General features: G+C 44.7%; 1 protein-coding gene across 1 annotated transcript in view; it reads left to right on the forward strand.

Moving 5' to 3' along the window:
- The window catches only part of LOC117532976 (voltage-dependent R-type calcium channel subunit alpha-1E-like), a gene marked incomplete at both ends in the record, with an annotated part of 58,796 nt that extends 30,851 nt beyond the window's left edge, over nucleotides 1-27,945 (forward strand). The window contains 11 exon segments of the mRNA XM_034196598.1: nucleotides 861-1,069; nucleotides 2,884-2,986; nucleotides 3,084-3,213; nucleotides 5,012-5,071; nucleotides 12,641-12,747; nucleotides 14,878-14,889; nucleotides 15,030-15,126; nucleotides 18,220-18,380; nucleotides 18,691-18,828; nucleotides 25,633-25,834; nucleotides 27,781-27,945. Of these exon segments, the coding sequence (XP_034052489.1) occupies nucleotides 861-1,069; nucleotides 2,884-2,986; nucleotides 3,084-3,213; nucleotides 5,012-5,071; nucleotides 12,641-12,747; nucleotides 14,878-14,889; nucleotides 15,030-15,126; nucleotides 18,220-18,380; nucleotides 18,691-18,828; nucleotides 25,633-25,834; nucleotides 27,781-27,945 (1,384 nt within the window).
- Between the last annotated feature and the right edge of the window lie 38 nt (nucleotides 27,946-27,983).

Raw genomic sequence — 27,983 nt, forward strand, 5'->3', positions numbered from 1 at the left:
TCAAGTTTTGTCGACATATTAGAGTCAAAGGTTGTTCCACAATATGTTTTATTTACATTTTTAACATCCTTATATACAGACTTCTACATTCATATAATTTACAACACACAATACAATTGTAGAAAACATGGAAAATATTCAATTAGCAGGTTCCTCCGGTCAGATTTATCTACAGGATGTCACATTTATGTTCACTGCCATTGACTTTAAATTACCTCGAGATCTAAAAGAATTATACAAGACTTTAAAATAGATGTAATCACAGGACTTCGGGAATACCCAAGAGAAAGTTACAGTCTAAGGTTAAGAGAATAACAAAGATATATTCACACAGGTCGTCGAATGGTAATTGGAATACAATTTAGCATTTGTGGGTTAAAATGAAACCGTAAGAGTATTATTTAGATCCTCCTTTAGTGAATGAATCCATGTTCAAGCATCAATTTCATTTGTATTTGTTCCGTTCATGGTATGCACAACTTAATGTATAACAATTATTTACAAAACATGTCTCTATAAACACACCGTACCCGAAAAGGAGCAGGGAGAAGGAAATGATCTGATATGACCTGCTCCTTTCTAGAAAGAAAGAAATAGAAATAGATGGTCTGTCCTTCATATGTTCTTATTCTCAGCCAATCATAACAGCATCGTAGGAAAATAAGAGAAACACAAACACGTCCAAAAAAATACTTAGTTCCGATTTGACAGTTAACGGAAAGAAACAAAATAAAAATACAATGATAGTGGTTCCTGTAGCTTTTGGACTATACAGTCACCAACTAACAGCACCGACCTAAGTGTTATAATATCACTGTTCTTCTGTCTGTATCTTAAATACTTTCTCTCTGTATTTCCAGTCTGGGAGAAGGAGGACACACTGACCCACAGGAGAGTCAGATCCACATCGGAGACACGGAGGAAACTCCTCAGAAATCAGATCCAGATCCTCCCGTCGTCCCAGAGAAAAACGAAGAAGAGACGGAGAAGGAGAATTGTCCGCTCAGCACCAGTGTGATCATCGAGGTTCCCAACGCTCAGTCCTGTCTGGAGCTATCCACCATCACAGGTACCAGTATGTAGTGTCTCTACTTTAAAGAGTCCTCTCCTGCTGATGTTCAGGTGTAAATCAGTACGTAGTGTCTCTACTTTAAAGAGTCCTCTCCTGCTGATGTTCAGGTGTGTATCAGTATGTAGTGTCTCTACTTTAAAGAGTCCTCTCCTGCTGATGTTCAGGTGTATATCAGTATGTAGTGTCTCTACTTTAAAGAGTCCTCTCCTGCTGATGTTCAGGTGTATATCAGTATGTAGTGTCTCTACTTTAAAGAGTCCTCTCCTGCTGATGTTCAGGTGTATATCAGTATGTAGTGTCTCTACTTTAAAGAGTCCTCTCCTGCTGATGTTCAGGTGTATATCAGTATGTAGTGTCTCTACTTTAAAGAGTCCTCTCCTGCTGATGTTCAGGTGTATATCAGTATGTAGTGTCTCTACTTTAAAGAGTCCTCTCCTGCTGATGTTCAGGTGTATATCAGTATGTAGAGTCTCTACCTTAAAGAGTCCTCTCCTGCTGATGTTCAGGTGTATATCAGTATGTAGTGTCTCTACTTTAAAGAGTCCTCTCCTGCTGATGTTCAGGTGTATATCAGTATGTAGTGTCTCTACTTTAAAGAGTCCTCTCCTGCTGATGTTCAGGTGTATATCAGTATGTAGTGTCTCTACTTTAAAGAGTCCTCTCCTGCTGATGTTCAGGTATATATCAGTATGTAGTGTCTCTACTTTAAAGAGTCCTCTCCTGCTGATGTTCAGGTGTATATCAGTATGTAGTGTCTCTACTTTAAAGAGTGCTCTCCTGCTGATGTTCAGGTGTATATCAGTATGTAGTGTCTCTACTTTAAAGAGTCCTCTCCTGCTGATGTTCAGGTGTATATCAGTATGTAGTGTCTCTACTTTAAAGAGTCCTCTCCTGCTGATGTTCAGGTGTATATCAGTATGTAGTGTCTCTACTTTAAAGAGTGCTCTCCTGCTGATGTTCAGGTGTATATCAGTATGTAGTGTCTCTACTTTAAAGAGTCCTCTCCTGCTGATGTTCAGGTGTATATCAGTATGTAGTGTCTCTACTTTAAAGAGTCCTCTCCTGCTGATGTTCAGGTGTATATCAGTATGTAGTGTCTCTACTTTAAAGAGTCCTCTCCTGCTGATGTTCAGGTGTATATCAGTATGTAGTGTCTCTACTTTAAAGAGTCCTCTCCTGCTGATGTTCAGGTGTATATCAGTATGTAGTGTCTCTACTTTAAAGAGTCCTCTCCTGCTGATGTTCAGGTGTATATCAGTATGTAGTGTCTCTACTTTAAAGAGTCCTCTCCTGCTGATGTTCAGGTGTATATCAGTATGTAGTGTCTCTACTTTAAAGAGTCCTCACCTGCTGATGTTCAGGTGTATGTCAGTATGTAGTGTCTCTACTTTAAAGAGTCCTCTCCTGCTGATGTTCAGGTGTATATCAGTATGTAGTGTCTCTACTTTAAAGAGTCCTCTCCTGCTGATGTTCAGGTGTATATCAGTATGTAGTGTCTCTACTTTAAAGAGTCCTCTCCTGCTGATGTTCAGGTTGTATATCAGTATGTAGTGTCTCTACTTTAAAGAGTCCTCTCCTGCTGATGTTCAGGTGTATATCAGTATGTAGTGTCTCTACTTTAAAGAGTCCTCTCCTGCTGATGTTCAGGTGTATATCAGTATGTAGTGTCTCTACTTTAAAGAGTCCTCTCCTGCTGATGTTCAGGTGTATATCAGTATTGTTCTTTTAAGTGTAAGTCTATGGAGAAAAGTATCCTTTCACTGTACCATCTCCTCCTCACCTCCTTGTCTCCCCCCCTGATATTCCTCCAGTGAAGAGTAAGGACCCTGACTGTAAATCAGAGAAGGAGGAGGAAGAGGAGTCGAAGCCGGTTGTGACTCCAGACAGCATGTTCATCTTCAAACCTGACAACCCGTACGTTTATCCACGGGTACAGACTTATAACACCAAGGGAATATGAATGATTATAGTCCACGTATAACATGTATACTCCCCCCTCTTGTCTCCACAGGGTGCGTCGGGTCTGTCACTACGTGGTGAATCTGCGTTACTTTGAGACGTGCATCCTGCTGGTGATAGCAGCTAGCAGCATAGCATTAGCTGCTGAAGACCCTGTAGCCACCTCCTCCAACTGGAACAAGGTGTGTGTGTGTGTGTGTTCGTGTGTGTGTGTGGGCTAGCATTACTATCCTTGTGGGGACCTAAATCTGTTTACACAGTCACGTGTGGGGACTCACCTCCCTTATGGGGACATGAGGGGAATCATTAATTTTAGGATGAAGACTTGGTTATGGTTAAGGTTAGGGTAAGTCTCCAGGAAATGCATGTAAGTCAATGTAATGTCCCCTGAAGTGATGTATACACGGTATGTGTGTGTGTGTGTGTGTGTGTGTGTGTGTGTGTGTGTGTGTGTGTGTGTGTGTGTGTGTGTGTGTGTGTGTGTGTGTGTGTGTGTGTGTGTGTGTGTGTGTGTGTGTGTGTGTGTGTGTGTGTGTGTGTGTGTGTGAGAGAATATGTCTGCTTTACCAGCGGTCCCCAACCTTTTTTGCACCACGAACCGGTTTCATGTAACACGATATTCTCAAGGCCTTCAAAGTATGGGGATGCAGGGTTGAAGTTCTGCCGTAACGCCGCTCTGGCACTTTTCTTCTGAAGAAAACCATCATTTGCAAACACAACGCCTTTCATATGCGCCGTGTTTGTGTGCTCAAATCAAATTTTGTAGACGTAGACGCCACTTACAGCTGTGTCCTTAGTTGAAAGTAGTTTAATGTCAAGGTAGCAAGGCGTAGTGAAGTGATGACAAACACCCAATCTAAGCCGGAATATATCTGTCCTGTCCTCCGTAAACATCAGGCTTCAGTCTACATTTTATGAACTCCGCTGATGAAATATCATGATCAAAATATCTTCTTGAAACGAGTACTGTTGTACGAGAGACACATTAAAGGCCAACAAACACGGAGCTCAGCAGAGAGAAGTGTCACGTGACTGAGACGAGCATCTTGATCCATGGCAGGGGTGTCCAAACTACGGCCCGCGGGCCATTTTGAATCGGCCCTCAGCAAATTAAAAAAGTATAATGGAATACAAATGAAACTTGTGCTTGTCTTATATTATACTTCTTAAATGTAGAAATATATCACACAGTAGTATTCACCTGTTAATACGCCCACTTTTCAAATAAATTCAGTCAATTAAAGTTGGAAACATTTTCTAACATATCTTAGTTGATGAGAAAAAAGCCCATTGACTTATTTCCATAACAAGCTTGACATACACCCTTCATAATTGTCCTTGTTATAATCACTCTGAGGGATGAGCTGCCAACACTCATACCTACATTTGATGTATTTTGCTAACTTATAACTGAACTTACGAGCCGATATACCTCTCGTGAGCGGCCCAGCCCTTCGTATATTTTCCTGTATGTGGCCCTCTGTGAAAAAGGTTTGGACCCCCCCTGATCTATGGTGTTGATATGTATCCAGAGACGCAGACGGATATATTCGGTCATTTTTCTAAATAAAACATCGTTCAGACTGATAATCATTGGGGACCACTGTGCGATACGATTTGTTTATCTCTGTCTTGGGTCTCATAGCTTCATCACTAAGTAGCAACATTTCCTTAAATTGTTTTGCGAAAGGACTCTAATGTGACTTGATGGGGGGGGCAGTAAAAATCACTAATGCATGAAGACATTTCCGTATTAGACGCACTGAACCTGGAGGAATTATCTGGTGTTTCCATATAGAGGAGAATTTTTTATATTAAAGCATAAAAAGAGATCCTTAAAAGTTCCACATGTCTTGATATCGAATCATCAACTTGAGGAACTTCCCCTCCTTTGTGGAATAAACGTTGTTATTATCTGTTTTATGCTGCATGAATCTGCTTTTCTTATATATTTATTTTTACTGTCTTTTTTCTTTTTAGGTTCTGCGGTATTTTGATTACGTGTTCACGGGAGTCTTCACGTTTGAGATGATTATAAAGGTGAGCGACTCAGTGAAGAAGAAGGTGATTTGATGGTGACAAATATACAGTAGATGTGTCTTTATTTAGCAACCATTTCCAAGGTGGGGACATAAACGTTGCAACAAAACGAGGAACGAAAAGTCGCTTTGTGGCATTCCTGTTTGCCTTATTCAACATCTAGAGAAGTTTGAAGAATAGACAACTAAGTCTGATTACAAATGAATAAGAAACGGTGATGTTTGGCACATCATTCACGACTGTTTTGACCCAAAGAAAGAAGCATTGTGTCTTTCCAAGCCCTCAAGTCCAGTTGTATTTATCTGTACGTTGGGTCCAAATAACAAAAAAGTCGTCCTTTTTTATTTAAACAAGTCCCAAAGAGGTGATATTAAGAACAGTTTACTTCTTTCTAACTTTCCTACAAACTTCCCCAGCTGTCGAAGCCAGGTTTATAATTCTGTTTAGTTGACATACTGTAGAGGTTTATGTGGGGGAAACTTCTGAAGCAATGGGAGTCAGGACTCAGAGAGACACGAGGAGAGCTGGAGCTTTGATGGAGTCAGGACTCAGAGAGACACGAGGAGAGCTGGAGCTTTGATGGAGTCAGGACTCAGAGAGACACGAGGAGAGCTGGAGCTTTGATGGAGTCAGGACTCAGAGAGACACGAGGAGAGATGGAGCTTTGATGGAGTCAGGACTCAGAGAGACACAAGGAGAGCTGGAGCTTTGATGGAGTCAGGACTCAGAGAGACACGAGGAGAGCTGGAGCTTTGATGGAGTCAGGACTCAGAGAGACACGAGGAGAGATGGAGCTTTGATGGAGTCAGGACTCAGAGAGACACAAGGAGAGCTGGAGCTTTGATGGAGTCAGGACTCAGAGACACGAGGAGAGCAGGAGCTCTGATGGAGTCAGGACTCAGAGACACGAGGAAAGCAGGAGCTCTGATGGAGTCAGGACTCAGAGACACGAGGAGAGCTGGAGCTCTGATGGAGTCAGGACTCAGAGAGACACGAGGAGAGCTGGAGCTCTGATGGAGTCAGGACTCAGAGACACGAGGAGAGCTGGAGCTCTGATGGAGTCAGGACTCAGAGACACGAGGAGAGCAGGAGCTTTGATGGAGTCAGGACTCAGAGACACGAGGAGAGCTGGAGCTCTGATGGAGTCAGGACTCAGAGAGACACGAGGAGAGCTGGAGCTTTGATGGAGTCAGGACTCAGAGACACACGAGGAGAGCTGGGGCTCTGATGGAGTCAGGACTCAGAGAGACACGAGGAGAACTGGAGCTTTGATGGAGTCAGGACTCAGAGACACGAGGAGAGCTGGAGGTTTGATGGAGTCAGGACTCAGAGAGACACGAGGAGAGCTGGAGCTCTGATGGAGTCAGGACTCAGAGAGACACGAGGAGAGCTGGAGCTCTGATGGAGTCAGGACTCAGAGACACGAGGAGAGCTGGAGCTCTGATGGAGTCAGGACTCAGAGAGACACGAGGAGAGCTGGAGCTCTGATGGAGTCAGGACTCAGAGAGACACGAGGAGAGCTGGAGCTTTGATGGAGTCAGGACTCAGAGACACGAGGAGAGCTGGAGGTTTGATGGAGTCAGGACTCAGAGAGACACGAGGAGAGCTGGAGCTCTGATGGAGTCAGGACTCAGAGAGACATGAGGAGAGCTGGAGCTCTGATGGAGTCAGGACTCAGAGACACGAGGAGAGCTGGAGCTCTGATGGAGTCAGGACTCAGAGAGACACGAGGAGAGCTGGAGCTCTGATGGAGTCAGGACTCAGAGAGACACAAGGAGAGCTGGAGCTCTGATGGAGTCAGGACTCAGAGAGACACGAGGAGAGCTGGAGCTTTGATGGAGTCAGGACTCAGAGAGACACGAGGAGAGCTGGAGCTCTGATGGAGTCAGGACTCAGAGACACGAGGAGAGCTGGAGCTCTGATGGAGTCAGGACTCAGAGAGACACGAGGAGAGCTGGAGCTCTGATGGAGTCAGGACTCAGAGACACGAGGAGAGCTGAAGCTCTGATGGAGTCAGGACTCAGAGAGACACGAGGAGAGCTGGAGCTCTGATGGAGTCAGGACTCAGAGACACGAGGAGAGCTGGAGCTCTGATGGAGTCAGGACTCAGAGAGACACGAGGAGAGCTGGAGCTTTGATGGAGTCAGGACTCAGAGAGACACGAGGAGAGCTGGAGCTCTGATGGAGTCAGGACTCAGAGAGACACAAGGAGAGCTGGAGCTCTGATGGAGTCAGGACTCAGAGAGACACGAGGAGAGCTGGAGCTCTGATGGAGTCAGGACTCAGAGAGACACGAGGAGAGCTGGAGCTCTGATGGAGTCAGGACTCAGAGACACGAGGAGAGCTGGAGCTCTGATGGAGTCAGGACTCAGAGAGACACAAGGAGAGCTGGAGCTTTGATGGAGTCAGGACTCAGAGACACGAGGAGAGCTGGAGCTCTGATGGAGTCAGGACTCAGAGACACGAGGAGAGCTGGAGCTCTGATGGAGTCAGGACTCAGAGACACGAGGAGAGCTGGAGCTTTGATGTCAAACACTGACGGTTTATTTGGAGCTTTTGCCGGAGAATTCACGAGACATGTCACGAGCCACGGTCTGACCACACGGTAGAGATGAACCCTCCTGTAGCTCCAGGTTTGAACTAGTTCAGAGTGTAATAATCAACATTCTTCAATAGATAGACTAAACAGCTGAGGACACTGAATCACATTGTTGTCTCTTATGGCTCGAGGTCATCTACACCCTGAGAAGGATGTGTTCCAGGTGTCCCACAACAATGACTATCTCTGGCCGAGAGCTGCCCGCTCACAAACTGGTAACAACAACTTGCTAGAGCAGCTCCTCCTTAAGGGGGATAACGGCTGCTCGAGGGTTAGGGCATCTGCGTCAGAGGGCGAACGGTAAACATGTATACAGAATTATTCCCTGACTGTTTTAAAAATGTGTTCCACAATATGTTCATTTACATTTTGATCATGCTTACAGACTTTTACATGAATATAATGTATAACACACCATAAAATAGTTGTATGAAGAAAAACATAGAAAACATTCAAATCAAGAAGTCTCCTCCTGTTTCAATCAAAGGTAAACAATACAACAGTTGATTTATTGCAGAACATACTGATTCATCTACGAAGAAGAACAAAGACCTCCAAGCTTGTGTGATGAAAACTTCGGAAGCAATGGAGACGAAACTCAGAGAGACAGGGAGAGCTGGAGCGTGATGTCAAACACTGACGGTTTTTTATGAAGTTAATTATGGTTTATATATCAGCCGGAGAATTGACATGTGCTGCAGCAACCCTGTCTCCTAAAAATTACGTTCCCACAGAACTAAACTGCATTCTCAATTACGTTTAGCTAGAAACGTATTTTCTCCCACGTTACGTTCGTTATGAACGTATCTTAAATACGTTTATTTTCTACATATCTTTGCCATTTATTGTCTTGCTTATAATAATGATAATAGTCATTTATAAATATCATTTTAGAGCACACCTTTGAAATCGAGAATCAGGCTCGATATATGGTTAAATTAAAATCAGTAGGCGAGGCTGTAATTTCGGCAGCTGTTACTCTCATGAGCGAGGCAGAAAATAATAGTTTTAACATGACAAAAAGCTGCTGTGTCGTTTATTGCACCTCAAACATTAAAACAAATCCAGAGTTACTTGTTTCTGTACTTCCTCTAAGAAGAAAAGACAGTAACAGAAGAGCTCTGTGGCTTCAGGCTCGATCGCTGTTCAAATGACAGCGTTGGTTTCCCCAAAAGTGGGCGGGGCTGTAAAGTGACGTAGATTTTACTCTCATCTATTATTCAAAACCATTCTATTTATTCTAACGTAAATTACATGCCAGTGTTTTATCTTTTTATTTATTTGTTTTTATTTTAAATCGTATAAACGTCTGTGAGGAAAATAAATGGGGCTTAGAGCCTCAAAATACTGAAATCTGTATTTTTTAAAATCTTTTCCTTCTAATTTGTTATTCTTTTCTAAATAACACACTGTTATTTACTCAACAATAACACACAATTATCCTTGTTTTTATTTATTTGTTTAATTCTATAATCTTGGGCTTTTTAGCCGTAAATAAAGTCACCAGAAACAGACGGGACATTTCGAGATTTAGGATGGCCGAAGACACTACATTACCCATAATCCCCAGCTATCGTTTGGGACTACAGTCCCGTTGACTAACCCCGTGATGTTGGAGTGGCAGTGCGCCAAGGTTACGCCGAGCGTCAAGCTCTTTGAAATGGAACGAAACCACGGCAGACTATTCAAAACTGGACTCGAACGCCCCCCGAGAACTACACATGCATTGTGTTTCGCAACATGTTCTCTATGGCACGTATCTACTGGGAATTGTAGTTTTAAAAGACGTTTTTCCCAAAATTAGAAGTTGCCAGTATTAAACTGTGTACAGCCCTGGAGGTTTAGGCGATAGGAAACACATTGGTGTGTACAAATTTAAAACATGTAATTACTAAATGGGTAAAAATCGCTTATATCCATAATGGGCAGCATTAATATATACCCACACGACAGCTTACTTTGTAATTCTACTCCACTACAATTCAGAGGTTAACCTGGTATTTTTACTCCACTGCATTTAGTTTAGTTACTTTGCAGATTCTGATTAATGATGTGAAATATAAACAACCCTTAAAGCAGACTTTAGTTACACCTGAGTAAAATTCAGGGAAGGTGATTGTCAAGTGCCAACAATCAGGAGAGATATTTGATAGTTGGTGCTTGAGAAGACTAAACATTTATCTGCAGATCTCTATAAAGTATATTCATTACTCGTTATTCTCTACTAATAGTTAATTAAAAACTGTATAATGGCTATTTTGCACATCCCTTTCAAGATTTCAAGATTTTCTAAGGTTTATTGATCTTATACACAACTTGGGTCGCAGGTTCCTCAACAGCGCATTACAAGACATCTATCAATATGTGTGTACCTCCACCATTAAACTGTCATATTCTGCACATTTCTTATTCTATCTACATAAGAGTATAATTAATGTGTATAATATCAGTTAAAAGAAGTGCTTCAACATAGTTAACATTGCAGGAAAGCAATATATTAGACGTTAAGTACTTTGTCAGGCTTAATATTCATCGGTAGATAGATACCCCCAAAGTTTTTTTCTTGTTTAAAATAAGACCTTAACCTAAAGTATTCTTTAATGTGTTAATAAAGGTTAATTCGTTTTTCTGTTTTGCACCTCCTCCTATTAATATCTTTGTACATCCGGCACTAAACTGTTTTATTGTAGAGATCACTTATAGTATCTTCTTGACTTTTTATATTCTATATTTCTATCATTGACCTTCTACTTTCCCCCTATGAAAGTATGTACTCTTAATATTGTTTTCATCAAATAACATTATTCAACAAAAATAATTCAATAACGTGCTTTAACCACTAGGCGGTGCACACAAGGTACACAGCATACTAATAATAACTTTGTATTATTAGTGTAGGACACTTATGTATGTATAACATCTGAAGATGTGTAGTTTTATTCATGTTTTTACATAATTTTACAGGATATTGCTATATTATTTCACATGTTTTACTTCTACACATTAATATCTGATTTGTAAAACATCACAGACAGAAAGGTATATCCGTCATTTAATGGTACGCTATTGAAATTCTGAATCCATAGATGTGTCTCCCATCACCCAAATCCCCTGACTATTCTCTCAACTCAGTATTTACATTCTGATATTCAAAGAAAATCAGTAATATCTTTAAAAACTACAAGTCCTTTTCTATCAGCTGTGCACCGTCATGGTGTAAATATAACCTATTATCTACCAATTGGATCAAATATAAAAGTCAGCCGAATTACTATTGATGCTGCAAGGAGACGTATTTTGTGAAAAGAAATTGAAGATGTTGTTTAATTGTTGATATATTTATGATCCACATCAAGTATTCAGTTTTGGCGGCAGTTCCTCATGTTTGTCTAGAAGTCTTCTCATCAGGGCTCTATAAATAAAGAACTACGGCAGATGTATAATATTTAATGCAGCCGAACCGTGTATTACAATGCCGTTATGTGATGACTTCCAAAGAGAAAAGCAAGAACACTCTGAATTAGGTATTATTTTATTTTTCGTTTTCGGATATCACAACTTATTAACACCATATCCCAGCGTTTATTGCGGCTAAAACATCCAATCAACGAGCTTCAAGCTGAGGATCTTGGGTAATCAGTTCGGTGGGTTTGTGGTGTGTATCGCTCGAAATGTCCCGTCTGTTTCCGGTGACTTTATTTACGGCTAAAAAGCCCAAGATTATAGAATTAAACGAATAAATAAAAACAAGGATAATTGTGTGTTATGGTTGAGTAAATAACAGTGTGTTATTTAGAAAAGAATAACAAATTAGAAGGAAAAGATTTTAAAAAATACAGATTTCAGTATTTTGAGGCTCTAAACCCCATTTATTTTCCTCACAGACGGGAAAAAAGTCCGACATTATACGATTTAAAATAAAAACAAATAAATAAAAAGATAAAACACTGGCATGTAATTTACGTTAGAATAAATAGAATGGTTTTGAATAATAGATGATAGTAAAACTTCACTTTACAGCCCCGCCCACTTTTGGGGAAACCAACGCTGTCATTTGAACAGCGATCGAGCCTGAAGCCACAGAGCTCTTCTTTTACTGTCTTTTCTTCTTAGAGGAAGTACAGAAACACGTTACTCTGGATTTGTTTTAATGTTTGAGGTGCAATAAACGACACAGCAGCTTTTTGTCATGTTAAAACTATTATTTTCTGCCTCGCTCATGAGAGTAACAGCTGCCGAAATTACAGCCTCGCCTACTGATTTTAATTTAACCATATATCGAGCCCGATTCTCGATTTCAAAGGTGTGCTCTAAAATGATATTTATAAATGACTATTATCATTATTATAAGCAAGGCAATAAATGGCAAAGATATGTAGAAAATAAACGTATTTAAGATACGTTCATAACGAACGTAACGTGGGAGAAAATACGTTTCTAGAAGATATGTAGAAAATAAACGTATTTAAGATACGTTCATAACGAACGTAACGTGGGAGAAAATACGTTTCTAGAAGATATGTAGAAAATAAACGTATTTGAGATACGTTCATAACAAACGTAACGTGGGAGTAAATACGTTTCTAGCTAAACGTAATTGAGAATGCAGTTTAGTTCTGTGGGAACGTAATTTTTAGGAGACAGGGTTGGCTGCAGACATGAGGTGACACAGCGGTTGCTCGACTAATTCTGAAGATCTCTTCCGTAGTCGGAGGTTTGAACTAGTTCAGAGAGTATGATCAACCTTCTTCATTAACAAGACTAAACAAACAGGGCACTAAATGTAAGTTAAACTGTCGTCCATGGCCCAAGAATGTACGCCTGTGGGACCTATGCACCGATAAGAAGCGATGGACTGGGTTAACGGTTAGATACCTCAGCAAAATATTCCCCGACATCTTGGATCTGTATGATTCCCTTGCACGCTGCAGGAAGACTTTTCTTCATTCCTAATCCTGTGTTTTCCTCAGATGATCGACCAGGGTCTTCTCCTCCACGACGGCTCGTACTTCAGAGACTTGTGGAACGTTCTGGACTTCATCGTGGTGGTGGGAGCGCTGGTGGCCTTCGCCCTCTCGTCAGTCACCGCTTTTAATATGAATACTAATCCATAATGCATCTGAACATCAGGGTGTCTTTAAATCATTCTGCTGTTTCCCTGCATGCTTAAATCCACTGGAAATGTTGTTTGACTTCATGCAGACATCTCGTCCATCTTGCTTCTTACTCTATGGGTGTTTCTCAATGTCGAGGATGCTTGCTTGGTAGGACATCAGTCAGGTCCTTCAGAAGCGAGGCAAGAATCCTTCCTAGCCTCGGAAAACGAAGAATGATGGAACAGGCTAACAGGTGTGCAGGTGTGCTTCATATGAGAGGCCCCGCCTTACATGGAGCGCGATTTCTGCCAAATATTTGGTCCGTGCGCAAAGCATTGTGGGGATTTTAAGACCGCGGAGGATACACATGTGCAGCCGTGAAATTTCCCGCAACGAAGTACGCCGGCCTCGGTAGAATTCCAAGCATCCTGGACATTGGAACAGTCCTTCGGCGGCACTCGATGACGTAGCATCCTTGAAATAGTGGCACTGGAGCAGCCTTCCTCGACATTGAGAAACACCCTATATGAAGGTCAAAACACAACGACAATTTCATTAAAAAACACAAGAAAGTTGACTAAAATACTTTAAAACACGTGATATTTTGCCAGGCACAAAAAATAAAACCTGAAACAGTAATCATGTTTACTCAAAAACATTTGGGTATTTTTTTAATTGATCTTTTTGTGTTATTTAGTTATTTTGCGGTTTTGAACATTTTAAAATGTGTTTTTTAAAAAAAAATTAATCTAATTAATTAGAGGCTTTGTAATTAATTAATCGAAATTAATCGCATTTTTAATCGCATATAAATATTTGACCTAAGAACAGTGAGAAGCAATTTTTTTTCACATGGATTTTAGTATACCATTAGGCGCATTCACACCGCAGTACTTTTCCCACAAAGGTTCATGAGAACTTAGTTCATGAGAACTCTTTGAACCTGGGGGAGGATTAGGCAAATGAAGCCGCTGACGTCACTTCTTCTTCTTCTGCTTTGGGTTTACTGGCAGGCCGCAAATCACTTCACGGCGTATACTGCCGCCCAAAGTCCCCGGCCGGAAGTCCCCGGAGTTGGGGACTGGCTTCAGTAGAAGCTGCTGGGACTCCCAGCAGCTTCTACTGAAGCCTTCCGAGTAAATCGCCAGAACGCCGACACCTCCTCATCTCCACCGCTCCCATGTTTTATTTTGTGTTGCCATAAGTTAGTCTCTCTGCGTTTCTGCGCTGGGCTAATGCTAATAATGCTAATGCGAGGATAATAAAATGGCGGCTTCACAAAACTTTTTGGGAGTTTTACGGGGCGTGGTTTGCAATCCGCCCAGCCAATCAGAAATATAGCTCTTTTCTCACAAGAGAGCCGTACGAAAGTCCCTGCTCTCTAGCAGCTCTCTGCTCTCTAGCAGGGACTTTCGTGGGGGTAAAAAGGTTCTCATGAACTAATTTTAGTACCGGCTCTTTTTGGTGTGAAAGCGATAAAAGAGGCTAACGTCCACGCTAGCTTCCACGCTAGCTGCTATATGTTTTGCATTGAGGTGATACTTGAGGCTTGATGTGCTGCGGTGATATGCGAATTCCGTTTTGCATAATTTGCACACAACCGTGCTCTTATCGACGCTTCCATCCGTCCGTTTTTTAAAACAACATTTCCCACTGTTGTTCACTGTGGTTTGTTGTTGTCTGAAGTCATGAACGTTAGTTGGTGCTCCAGTATAATCGGTACGCCTGAAACTCATCCAGTGAGAAACGTTCCGCGGTGCAAAAATAAGTGCGATTAAAATGCGTTAATTTTTTTAACGCGTTAATTTTTGTGTAATTAATTAATCTTAATTAACGCGTTAAAGTCCCGGCCCTAGTTTTTTTATATTAGTATTTCAGTTTTTTGTGTATATTTTGGATACATTTAAATACACACACATTTTTAGTTTTTTTGGTTAAATATATTTTGTGTTTTTTGTAATGTTTGGTTTTTCAAAATGTCTTTAAACTGTTGGTGTGATTTGACGTCTTTGACCTCAATATAATGATTTTCTTTTTCAAAATGTCGACTTTCTTCTAAAAACATTCTCTTGTTTTTCTACATGTTATCGTGATGCCTCTGTGACCACCAGCAATGTGATGGGGTAAAACAAAACAAAACTCTTCCTCTCTTTGAACAAATACTTTAAATGTGTGTAACATAAGTAGAACATGCTGCGATGAATAAGATAGAAAAACAAGTTACGAGTGTCTAACATTATGATATTGTCGTCTTTCTGCGCAGAAATAACAAAGGACGGGACATAAAGACCATCAAATCTCTGAGAGTTCTGCGAGTCCTCCGACCGCTGAAGACAATCAAGAGACTTCCCAAACTCAAGGTCAGAGTCCGTCTTTATGTCATTCGCACAGAAGCTACGTGTTAGCAACGGAAGTCTATAGTCAGAAGCTCGTGCTGCCAAGAAAGCGCAGTGTTGATGTTGGAAAGTAATTACATAATGAGGATACCAAACAACAGTAACTGTATTCCCTGACAGTTTCATAAAACAATCTGATTTCTGTCAAATGCTTCTAAATATTGGGGATTAACTTTTTTCTAAAAACATTCTCATTTAAAAAAAATTAAATCTGACTTTTATCTAAAAATTCTGTAATTGTTCAAACAATTCTGACTTTTATTAAAAATCCTTATTTTTTTTCTAAAAAACTCACTACTTTCGCAAAATTCGGACTTTTTTTCAATAAATTATTTTGTTTCTACAAAAATCTAAATATTTTTCTTAATATTCGCACAAAATGTTTTCAAAATTCAGATTTTTTTTTTAATTATCACTTTTTTTTAATTCTCACTTTTTTTTAATTCTCACTTTTTTTAATTCTCACTTTTTTTTATTCTCACTTTTTTTTTATTCTCACTTTTTTCTTAACATTATTTTATTTTCGAAATTCATTTTTTTTAAATCTGATATATATATATATTTTTTAATTTATTTTCAAAATTCTGAGTTTCTTCTGTCAGCTCAGATTTCATTCCTGCTTTTTTAAACTTAAAACATGGGTACTAGTCGAGGGCCGGACTAGTTCAATGTTTATTGCAAAACGGATTGAAATTAAGTTATTGCACATATTAAACCTGGAACTAACAAAGCTTAAATTATTGCCTATGTGCCAAACATGCCCTGTTGTCGAAAGAAAAAAAGTGCAACAGGAAACATCCATTAAACTCAGGTTGCTGCTCTGTGATGCTAGTTCAGATACTTGGCATCTCATCTTGGGTGCAAGGTCATCAATGTTTGGGCTCAGGCTCTGAGCTGAGGAGACCCTCAGGATGGAGTGAAGGTGTGCGTGCAATATACCGGAGGGCCAGATCTAATAGGAATTAGAAATTATCCTGTGGGCCGAAATGAAATCCACCAAGGGCCTGATTTGGCCCCCGGGCCTTGAGTTTGACACATGTGCTGTAGATAGTTATATACCATAACTGATAATCCAGATGTTACCTCCCTTATAGGGTCTAGAGACAGTAACACACAACAACCAATACAAGGGAGGGAGGCAGGGTGTCTGGGTGTCAGGGTGTCAGGGTGGCAGGGTGTATGGGTGTATGGGTGTCTGGGTGTCTGGGTGTCAGGGTGTCTGGGTGGCAGGGTGTATGGGTGTATGGGTGTCTGGGTGTATGGGTGTCAGGGTGTCAGGGTGTCTGGGTGTATGGGTGTATGGGTGTCTGGGTGTCAGGTTGTCAGGTTGTCTGGGTGGCAGGGTGTCTGGGTGTCTGGGTGTATGGGTGTCAGGGTGTCTGGGTGTCAGGGTGTCTGGGTGTCTGGGTGTCAGGGTATCAGGGTGTCTGGGTGTCAGGGTGTCTGGGTGTCTGGGTGTCAGGGAGGCAGGGTGTCAGGAAGGCAGGGTGTCTGGGTGTCAGGGTATCTGGGTGTCTGGGTGTCAGGGTGTCAGGGAGGCAGGGTGTCAGGGTGTCAGGGAGGCAGGGTGTCTGGGTGTCTGGGTGTCAGGGTGTCTGGGTGTCAGGGTGTCAGGGAGGCAGGGTGTCTGGGTGTCAGGGTGGCAGGGTGTCTGGGTGTCAGGGTGGCAGGGTGGCAGGGGGGCAGGGTGTCTGGGTGTCAGGGTGTCTGGGTGTATGGGTGTATGGGTGTCTGGGTGTATGGGTGTCAGGGTGTCAGGGTGTCTGGGTGTATGGGTGTCTGGGTGTCTGGGTGTCTGGGTGTCAGGGTGGCAGGGTGGCAGGGTGTCAGGGTGTCTGGGTGTCTGGGTGTCAGGGTGTCTGGGTCTCAGGGTGTCTGAGTCTCAGGGTGTCAGGGTGTCTGGGTGTCTGGGTGTCAGGGTGTCAGGGAGGCAGGGTGTCTGGGTGTCAGGGTATCTGGGTGTCTGGGTGTCAGGGTGTCTGGGTGTCAGGGTGTCAGGGAGGCAGGGTGTCAGGGTGTCAGGGAGGCAGGGTGTCTGGGTGTCAGGGTGTCTGGGTGTCAGGGTGTCTGGGTGTCAGGGTGTCAGGGAGGCAGGGTGTCTGGGTGTCAGGGTGTCAGGGTGGCAGGGTGTCTGGGTGTCAGGGTGGCAGGGTGGCAGGGTGTCTGGATGTCAGGGGTGTCAGGGTGTCTGGGTGTCAGGGTGTCAGGGTGTCTTGGTGTCAGGGTGTCAGGGAGGCAGGGTGTCAGGGTGTCAGGGTGTCTGGGTGTCAGGGTGTCTGGGTGTCAGGGTGTCAGGGAGGCAGGGTGTCTGGGTGTCAGGGTGGCAGGGTGTCTGGGTGTCAGGGTGTCAGGGTGGCAGGGTGGCAGGGGGGCAGGGTGTCTGGGTGTCAGGGTGTCAGGGTGTCTTGGTGTCAGGGTGTCTGGGTGTCAGGGTGTCTTGGTGTCAGGGTGTCAGGGTGTCAGGGTGTCTTGGTGTCAGGGTGTCAGGGTGTCTTGGTGTCAGGGTGTCTTGGTGTCAGGGTGTCAGGGTGTCAGGGTGTCTGGGTGTCAGGGAGGCTGGGTGTCAGGGTGTCAGGGTGTCTGGGTCTCAGGGTGTCTGGGTCTCAGGGTGTCAGGGTGTCTGGATGTCAGGGTGTCTGGGTGTCAGGGTGTCACGGTTCCCTTATAGTCAAGGGAACCAACACAATATAAAATAACTAGGAGAAAGGATCTCAGGAAACCCTGATCTGGCTTTTCAGACTCTAAGCTCACATAAGGAGGTCTAATACCTCGGACACTGGCTCAACCTTTCTACATCATTACTTAAAACAAAATCCACACCTTTAATGTGAGCTTGGAGTCTGAAAAGCCAGATCAGGGTTTCCTGAGATCCTTTCACCCTAGAGACTATAAGGGAACGTAACACAGGTGGTCTGGTGATAATGCAGCTTGGTTCTATTCCTGTTCTTTAAGCTGTAGTCTGTGCTCATGGGTTTCAGTGTACAGACTGAACATGCTTCATGAATGCAGACCTCTCTCCCTCACCACGTGTTTGATTTCCTCCTCCTCCTCCTGCAGGCGGTGTTCGACTGCGTCGTGACATCTCTGAAGAACGTCTTCAACATCCTCATCGTTTACAAACTGTTTATGTTTATCTTCGCTGTCATCGCCGTGCAGCTTTTCAAGGGGAAGTTCTTCTTCTGCAGCGACAGCTCCAAGGACACGGAGAAGGACTGCCAGTAACTCCTCACTTATTATCACCTCCTCTTCCTCACTCCATCCTGCACTCAGATGTTTATTCATCTTATTCATTCATTTATTATAATTGTATTCAGCGAACTGATTCATTTATTTTATCATTTATTTATTTTATTTACTTCATTTGCCTTCCCTTTTTTATTTGTTTCCATTATTTTATGGCTCCTTACAATTCAGAATGTTCTAATCTTTTGACACTTTTTTCTCTTCCTCCTCCTCCTCCTCCTCCTCCTCCTCCTCCTCCTCCTCCTCCTCCTCCTCCTCCTCCTCCTCCTCCTCTTCCTCCTTTAGGGGTTACTACATAGACTATGCGAAGGATAAGAAGGAGGTGAAGAGGAGGGAGTGGAGACGTCATGAGTTCCATTATGATAATGTGATCTGGGCTCTCCTGACTCTCTTCACTGTGTCCACGGGGGAAGGCTGGCCGCAGTGAGTCCCTGACAGCAGACTGCGTGTTAGTGTACGGTGGCCCTGAAGGTCAAAACACAACGATTAGTTAACAAAACACAACAAGATTGACTAAAATACTTAAGAGCATGACATGAAATTTCGCCGAACACACAAAAACAATTGGGTATTTTTTCAATGTTTTTTTGTGTGTTATTTAGTTGTTTTGCTGGTTTTAAAACCTGTTTTATTTTTCTCAAAATTCTGACAAAAGAAAATCACTTTTAAAAAAAATTGTCACTGCTTCTCAAATGTCTGCCTTTTTCTCAAAATCCTAATTTTTTTTGAAGAAAAAATGAAGATTTTAAAAAACTAAATCTGACTTTTTTTAATTTCACTTCTTTCTGATTTATTTTCAAAGAAAGATTTTTTTCAAATAGTTGATTTGCTTTTTAAAATTCTGACTATTTTTTTCACATTTCAGATTATTTTCAAAATTCTCATTTTATATATATATATAAAAAAATGTTTTTTAACTTTAGGTATGTTTTGCAAAGTGTTGTTGTGTTTTGACGATTATGACCTCCAAATAATCCTGACATATAATCCTCCTCCTGACCCTTCAACAGAAGTTTCCCCGCACATCATTTCCCATTCTCAAATCTCTCATTAGCTTTAATGTGCATTATAACATTATTAACTTTGGGCGTGATCTTACGTAATGCTCAAAAATATTACGGATATGATCAATTTAACTCAAGGTTTTGCCCCGTCGTTATTCCAAAATAGGATTAATCCAGTATTTCTCTGACAGTGCTTCTGGGTTTCTATCGCCCCATCCCTCGTTAATTGACAGCTTCTGTGGGAATTAAATAGCTAATTGACTTTTGATCTCCACCCCAGTAAACAAACTATTTATCGCTGCAAAAGTACACACTGAAAAGCTGAAAAGTTGACTTTAAGTTATGTTCAATTTACTACTACTGATAATAATAATAATAATAATACATGTCATATATAAAGCGCTTCTCCTGGTGCTCAATAAGCAAGTAAAGAAGAAAAATAACAACAATTTGTTGACATAATACATTTAATTAAAGTCAACGGTTCAGTGTGTGAAAGTCTACACTTGTTCATGAATTGAATCGGCATTACTTTGTGTGTGTGTTACAGTAAAATGAGTCCTCTTCTCGAGCTGTTAAAGCTTTTCTTATCAGTTTCTAGAGCTCTTATCAGCATTAGCAACCGTTAGCATCCGTTAGCATCAGTAGGTGGGAAGTAGTGGAGTACAAATACTTCGTTACTGTACTTAAGTACATTCTTCTGGTATCAGTACTTTACTCCACTACTTATTTTTCTGACGACTTTTTACTTTGACTTCTTACATGTTGAACACAAATACCTGTACTTTCTACTTCTTACATTTTGAACACAAATACCTGTACTTTCTACTTCTTACATGTTGAACACAAATACCTGTACTTTCTACTTCTTACATGTTGAACTCAAATACCTGTACTTTCTACTTCTTACATGTTGAACACAAATACCTGTACTTTCTACTTCTTACATGTTGAACACAAATACCTGTACTTTCTACTTCTTACATGTTGAACCCAAATACCTGTACTTTCTACTTCTTACATGTTGATCTCAAATACCTGTACTTTCTACTTCTTACATGTTGAACTCAAATACCTGTACTTTCTACTTCTTACATGTTGAACACAAATACCTGTACTTTCTACTTCTTACATGTTGAACTCAAATACCTGTACTTTCTACTTCTCTCATGTTGAACTCAAATACCTGTACTTTCTACTTCTTACATGTTGAACTCAAATACTTGTACTTTCTACTTCTTACATGTTGAACTCAAATACTTGTACTTTCTACTTCTCTCATTTTCCAAACAGCTGGTTCCTTTAGTCTGAATGTGTGTTTGGTGCGTGATCATTATTCTTTAGAGTCATTGCGTGCCTATTGATTTGAACACGATCCGTGTATCCATCATTTCCTGGTCCTCTCTAAAGAAGAGGGACCAATGGAAACGTTGTCATGTTGCCGTTGTTCAGCATGGTGTAGTGCCGTGAAAAGAGAGTCGGAGGCGGTGTATTAAGAATGGAGTTCCAATCTTTATTATCCATTACTTTCAGAGAGGTTAACACATGCACTGCTCTGCCTGATGAGCTAGCAGGAATGGCAGCTAAAGCTACAGGTGTTCCCCACTAAAGGGTCCGTGTGGCAACACAATAAGCAAGGTGAATTATGTCCAATAACGTGTCACCACACAAGCCCCCCCAGAATTCACACATAAACAAAATCAGCATGGCGGGGAGGAACGACACGCCGACCCCCACGACTCCTGAGCACGGGAGTCGGAAAAGTGACTCCCGCCTGTGCGGCCCCCGGAAGGGGAGGGACCGGAACAACAGGTCTTAAATCCGTGACAGGGGACGAGGCCGGGGGGCGGCCCCGTCGCGGAGGTCGAGCCAGCACCACAGGCTGGTCCAAGTCCAGGTGAGCAGCCTTCACCCGGTCCACCGAGACGTGCTCGGCCTTGCCACCCAGGTCGACCACCAGGTGCTTGTCCCCGTGCTCCAAGACCCGGAAAGGCCCATCATAAGGGGGCTGCAGGGGGCCTCTGTGCGCATCGTGCCGGATGAACACGTGCTCCGCCGAGCGGAGCTCTGCGGGAACCTGGGACACTTGAGTACCGTGCTGAGTAGTAGGGATCGGAGCAAAGGCCTCAGCGGCGTCACGCAGGAAAGCCCGCTGGGCCGACGCCGACCAGGGAGCCGATGCATTTGGGAGGAAATCCCCCGGAACTCTCAGCGGCTGACCGTAGACCATCTCCGCTGTAGAACACTGCAGATCTTCCTTAGGTGCGGTCCTCAGGCCCAGCATCACCCAGGGCAGCTTGTCGACCCAGTTACCGTCCGTAAGGCCGGCCTTGAGGGCCGCCTTCATGGAGCGATGAAAGCGCTCGCAGAGGCCGTTAGCCTGAGGGTGGTAAGCGGTAGTCCTGTGCAGCTTAACCCCCAAACCGCCTGCCACAGCGTTCCAGAGCTCGGACGTGAACTGAGAGCCCCTGTCTGAGGAAATGTCTGAAGGGGTGCCAAAACGCCACACCCACGTTGCAATCAAGGCCCGGGCAACGTCTGCGGCTGATGCCGAAACGAGCGAACCGCCTCCGGCCAACGGGTCATTCTGTCCACCATGGTGAGGAGGTAGGAAAACCCCTGAGAGGAAGGCAACGGACCAACCAGGTCAATGTTGACGTGATCAAACCTCCTCTCAGGCACCAGGAAACGCTCCAACGGGGCCTTCGTGTGGCGGTGCACCTTAGCGCGTTGACAAGCCACGCACTCCCTGGCCCAAGTCCTCACGTCCCTTTTCAGTCCTTGCCAAACGAACTTCGCCGCTACCAAACGCACCGAAGGTTTAACGCCGGGGTGTGACAGGCCGTGCACAGCCTCGAACACGGGACGCCTCCAGCTGGCAGGGACGACAGGCCGCGCCAGGCCCGTAGAGACGTCACACAGGAGAGTAATGCCCGCGTCGCCGAACACCACGTCCTCCAAGCGCAGCCCCGCGCTCTCCACCTTCAGGGCCTGGACGCCGGGATCTGTGACCTGGTCTGCCGCCATGCGAGTATAGTCCAGGCCCAACTGGACGGCACCGATGACGACCCTGGAGAGGCAATCAGCAACCAGGTTCGACTTGCCAGCCACGTGCTTAATGTCCGTAGTGAACTCCGATATGTAGGACAGCTGCCGCTGCTGACGTGCCGACCAAGGCTCCGCCACTTTTGACATGGCGAAGGTGAGCGGCTTGTGGTCGCCAAACGCCGTAAATTCACGGCCTTCCAGCATGAAACGGAAGTGCCGCACGGCCAAATAAAGTCCGAGGAGCTCCCGGTCAAAGGCGCTGTATTTGCGTTCTCTAGGCGTCAGCTGGCGGCTGAAAAAGGCGAGCGGCTGCCAAGCGCCCTCCACCCACTGCTCGTGCACTGCGCCGACCGCGTAGTCTGACGCGTCCGTGGTGATGGAGATGGGAGCCGTAGATGATGGGTGTGCCAGCAAAGCCGCCTGAGCCAACGCGGTCTTGACCTCAGCAAAAGCGCCGTCCGCCTCTGCTGTCCAGTCGATCTCCTGGACGGGGGTCTTGCCTTTCAACGCTTCATACAGCGGCCGCATGATGTGTGCGGCCCGGGCGATGAAACGGTGGTAGAAAGTCACCATCCCCAGAAACTCACGGAGCGACCGGGCTGTGAGCGGGCGAGGAAACGCCGCAACAGCCTCCACCTTCGCTGGCAGAGGTGTCGCACCGCCCTTGGTGACGCGGTGCCCCAGGAAATCGATGTCCGACACCCCGAACTGGCACTTTGCAGGATTGATGATTAATCCGTGTTCGTTGAGCCGTGTGAAAAGGGCTCGGAGGTGGGACAGGTGCTCCTGCACTGAAGCGCTGGCGACGAGTATGTCGTCGAGGTAAACAAACACAAACGGCAGGTCCCGCAGCACCGAATCCATCAGGCGCTGGAACGTCTGAGCGGCATTCTTGAGTCCAAAAGGCATCCGCAGGAACTCAAAAAGTCCAAAAGGCGTTATCACTGCTGTCTTGGGAATGTCCAGGGGGTGCATGGGCACCTGGTGGTATCCACGCACCAGGTCCACCTTGGAAAACACCCCCGTACCGGCCAGATGCGCCGAAAAGTCCTGAATGTGCGGTACCGGATAGCGGTCAGGCGTAGTGGCGTCGTTGAGTCGGCGGCAATCCCCGCACGGGCGGAACCCGCCGTTCGATTTGGGAACGACGTGCAGGGGGGAAGCCCAAGGACTGTCGGAGCGGCGGACAATGCCCAGGCGCTCCATGGTTGCGAACTCCGCCCTCGCTACAGCCAGCTTAGAAGGGTTCAACCGCCGGGCCCTGGCGTAGACAGGAGGCCCCCCGGTAGTGACGTGGTGTTCCACGCCATGCTTAGTGGTAAGCGCAGAGAAGGTGGGTAGCGACATGTCTGGAAACTCGGCCAACAGTCTGAGAAACGTGTCTGCACCTGACAGCGAGCCTGACAGCCCGTCGTACGCTGCGCTGCCAAGTGTGCACACGAGGGAAGAAAACGTTAAGGCATCAACCAAACGACTATTCTTAACGTCCACTAAGAGTCCATGAGCACACAAAAAATCCGCTCCGAGGAGGGGAAAAGAAATGTCCGCTGTCACAAAATCCCAGCTGAAACGCTGTCCTCCGATGCACAAACACATAGGCCTCACGCCGTACGTGCGAATGGGACTGCCGTTAGCCGTCGTCAATCGCGGTCCGTGCCCCCCACGGGCGACGTCTTCACTCGACGCTGGAACTACGCTCCGTTGAGCGCCCGTGTCACACAGAAACAAGCTCCCCGAAACGCTGTCGCTGACGAAGAGGAGCCTGCACGTGCCGCCGACGCTCAGAGCCACTACTGAGCGCCGGCCCCTCCGTTTCCCGGGGGTTTGTAGCTGCACGGAGCGATGCATCTCTTCGCCCTTGTCCCGAAACGTGCGTGGTAAACGCACTCTCCGGCGTCTCCACGCCGGCTAGCCACAGCCGTGTCCGGCCTCCGCCACGCTTTCTTGACTGCCGGTGGGCCGCTGAGCGTCGCGGCTAACGTCTCTGCCCCGGGCTGTTGCGTAGCCAGGAAAAAACGATCCGCTTCCTCAGCCAAAGCACGGGGCTCCGTGACAGGCGTGTTGGCCAGCGCCGTCTGTACCCGGGGAGGCAAGTGACGCAGGAAAATCTCCGTGAATAAAATCCGGGGATCTTCCCCCCCTAGCAGATTTAGCATTTTCTCCATTAGCTGCATGGGATGGCTTGCTGTCTCCTAGGCCTTGAATGTCAAGTATCTGTCGGGCCCTCTCCTTAGCAGATAAGCTAAATGTCTTAAGGAGAAGGGCCTTAATCGCCTCATATTTGCCATGATGTGGGGGGGCTGCGATGAATCCCACCAACCTGGACGACGTGGAGCTCCCCAGCGCTGCTACCACATGGTAGTATTTTAGGTCCCCGTCATGGACCTGTCGGCAGGCGAAATGTGCCTCCACGTGTGCGAACCATGCCTCCGCGGCGTGCTCCCAGAATTCCGGCAGCTTTATGAAAACATCGCGCTCAGCCATGTTCGTTAATTTTCCGGAAACTTTCTCGGGAAAGTCAGGGTCACCAGTGTAGTGCCGTGAAAAGAGAGTCGGAGGCGGTGTATTAAGAATGGAGTTCCAATCTTTATTATCCATTACTTTCAGAGAGGTTAACACATGCACTGCTCTGCCTGATGAGCTAGCAGGAATGGCAGCTAAAGCTACAGGTGTTCCCCACTAAAGGGTCCGTGTGGCAACACAATAAGCAAGGTGAATTATGTCCAATAACGTGTCACCACAATGGAAACATTCATTAGCTAACAATGACATTATTGTTCTATTAATATAAAGGGAGGTCAGGTACTCTTTAAAGCAGCTGCTAGTTATGGGTACTTTTTACTGAAGTACATTTCAAAGTTCTTTACTTTTACTTGAGTAAAGAAGTTTAGTCAGTACTTCTACTTTCACCAGAGTATTTTTTAAACACGAGTATCTGTACTTCTACTTGAGTAAAGGATGTGTGTACTTCTACTTGAGTAAAGGATGTGTGTACTTCTACTTGAGTAAAGGATGTGTGTACTTCTACTTGAGTAAAGGATGTGTGCACTTCTACTTGAGTAAAGGATGTGTGTACTTCTACTTGAGTACAGGATGTGGGTTCTTTTGCCATCTCTGGTTAGCACCCATTAGCATCAGTTAGCATCAGTTAGCATGGTGTCTCCTCTCCCTCCAGGGTCCTCCAGCACTCAGTGGACGTGACGGAGGAGGACAGAGGTCCGAGCCACGGCAACAGGATGGAGATGTCCATTTTCTACGTCATCTACTTTGTCGTCTTCCCTTTCTTCTTCGTCAACATCTTCGTGGCACTCATCATCATCACTTTCCAGGAGCAGGGGGATAAGATGATGGAGGAGTGCAGCCTGGAGAAGAACGAGGTGAGGGACGATAAACAAAACCCTCTCTGTTTTTAATGACCCGTAAGCCTATTTTTGCAGCTTTTTTAATTTAATTGTTCACACTTTTCTGTCTCTCTTTTGCTTCCTCTTCTGTATTCTATTTTACACTTTTGGAAACCTCCAAGGAAGTACTTTAATTTACTCTCGTTACAAATGTGGACATCCCAAAATGATCTGATAAACGTTTAAACAAGACGTACTTCCTTTGCTTAAACGCTAGGACAACTTAAGCTCTGTAATGACTTTGGCCCGATTCCAAACCACACCCTACCCACTCCCACTCCGTGAAGGAGTGACACTCGCAGCTCAACGAGGCTCCCCCCTGTCAGATGGAGGGAAGTAGCAGCAAGCTTTGGGACAAACTCCCCTCTCTCCGGCAGAAACAGGACATGCTGCTCAGATCAGCTTCTCTTTGACAAAACATTTAAATTAATAACTCAAATAAAACTCCAAACATCTTTAATTGTGTTTTAAACCTGATGTTTATAAGCTTCTTACAACAGTCTGTACATATACACGACAAGGGGGGGGGGGGGGGGGTTTGTGAGGTGACGTGCAACAATATGAACCTTTCTGTCGGTCGCTTGTTAGCAGACCCTTCACGCGATGGCAGAGCGAACAGGTCCAGGCGTTAGAGCGAGGGATCATTGTCCACTACGGACGGATACATAATAAAATAAAAACGAAAATGGGTCGCGAAATATACTTTGGTGGCCGTTAATATACCTGGGCAGCCCGCCGAAGTAAAGTCTATGTGTGGGAAACCCTGTCCTAAGTAATCATTAATGCTGTTATCGTGAGGTTGTTAACATCGCAATTTATCAATCAATCAATCAATCAATCAATCAATCAATCAATCAATCAATGTTTATTTATAGCCCAATATCACAAATGTTACATTTGTCTCAGTGGACTTCACAGTTTGTACAGAATATCAGTATGACAATACGACACCCTCTGTCCTTAGACCCTCTGTCCTAGACCCTCTGTCTAGACTCTCTGTCCTCGACCCTCGGTCCCTTAGACCCTCTGTCCTTAGACCCTCTGTCCTTAGACCCTCTTTCCTTAGGAACCCTCTGTCCTTAGAACCTTAGACTCTCTGTCCTTAGAACCCTCTGTCCTTAGACCCTCTGTCCTTAGACCCTCTGTCCTTAGACCCTCACATCGTACAAGGAAAAACTTCCAGAGAAAACCCACTTTATCAGTGGATGTTTGCTGGAAACTACTTGTAAACAGCTTGTTTCCTGAGGGACACACACAGCGTGACTCCGGTCAGGTAGAGACCGGTCTCAAGTCAGCACCCGCTGCAGACTCGCTGTTCTGAGGGCTTGATAGCCCACTCCCCCTCCACACCGCTCCACACTCGTTGGTTTGGAACAGCACTTAATATGGCGGACCTTCCGCGCGAACGCGCAAACGGAGGGGTAGGGTGTAGGGTGTGGTTTGGAATTGGACCAAAGTGTATTTGGAGGTTACAGGAACACAGTGATGCTTTATACTGTATGCAAAGTACACATGACCAGTCTTTTCTGTAAAGCCTAAAATAAACTTTTGCACAATACAAATGATAAATCATGACAAAGATAACAAATCATAAACAGTGCAGGCTCAATTGAATATTGTTTACATTACACAGTGACACAGAGAAGACAGTGATGCAAACGCTTCTATCAAGGCAACATCAACACAACAACAGAGGATAGGATAAACACATATGATATGACAGGAAATGAGATTTTGTCGTGTGTGTGTGTGTGTTTTAAGGGATGAGCTGCCAACACTCACAAGCATCATGTATTTGATTGATTTTTGCTAACTCCTAACTGAACTGATGAGGCGGTATACCTCCTGTGAGCGGCCCAGCCCTTTGTATATTTTCTGTATGTGGCCCCCCCGGCGTTAACCCCTTCTTCCTGTGTTTTCAGAGGGCGTGTATAGACTTTGCCCTCGGTGCGAAGCCTCTGACCCGCTACATGCCTCAGAACCGACACACCTTCCAGTACCGCCTCTGGCACTTCGTGGTGTCGCCCTCCTTCGAGTACACCGTGCTGGCCATGATCGCTCTGAACACCATCGTACTGATGATGAAGGTGAGGGGGATGAAGAGAGGGGAACATTCTGCAGTAGT

The sequence above is a fragment of the Gymnodraco acuticeps genome, unplaced genomic scaffold (assembly GCF_902827175.1).
Source record: "Gymnodraco acuticeps unplaced genomic scaffold, fGymAcu1.1, whole genome shotgun sequence".
Lineage (NCBI taxonomy): Eukaryota > Metazoa > Chordata > Actinopteri > Perciformes > Bathydraconidae > Gymnodraco > Gymnodraco acuticeps.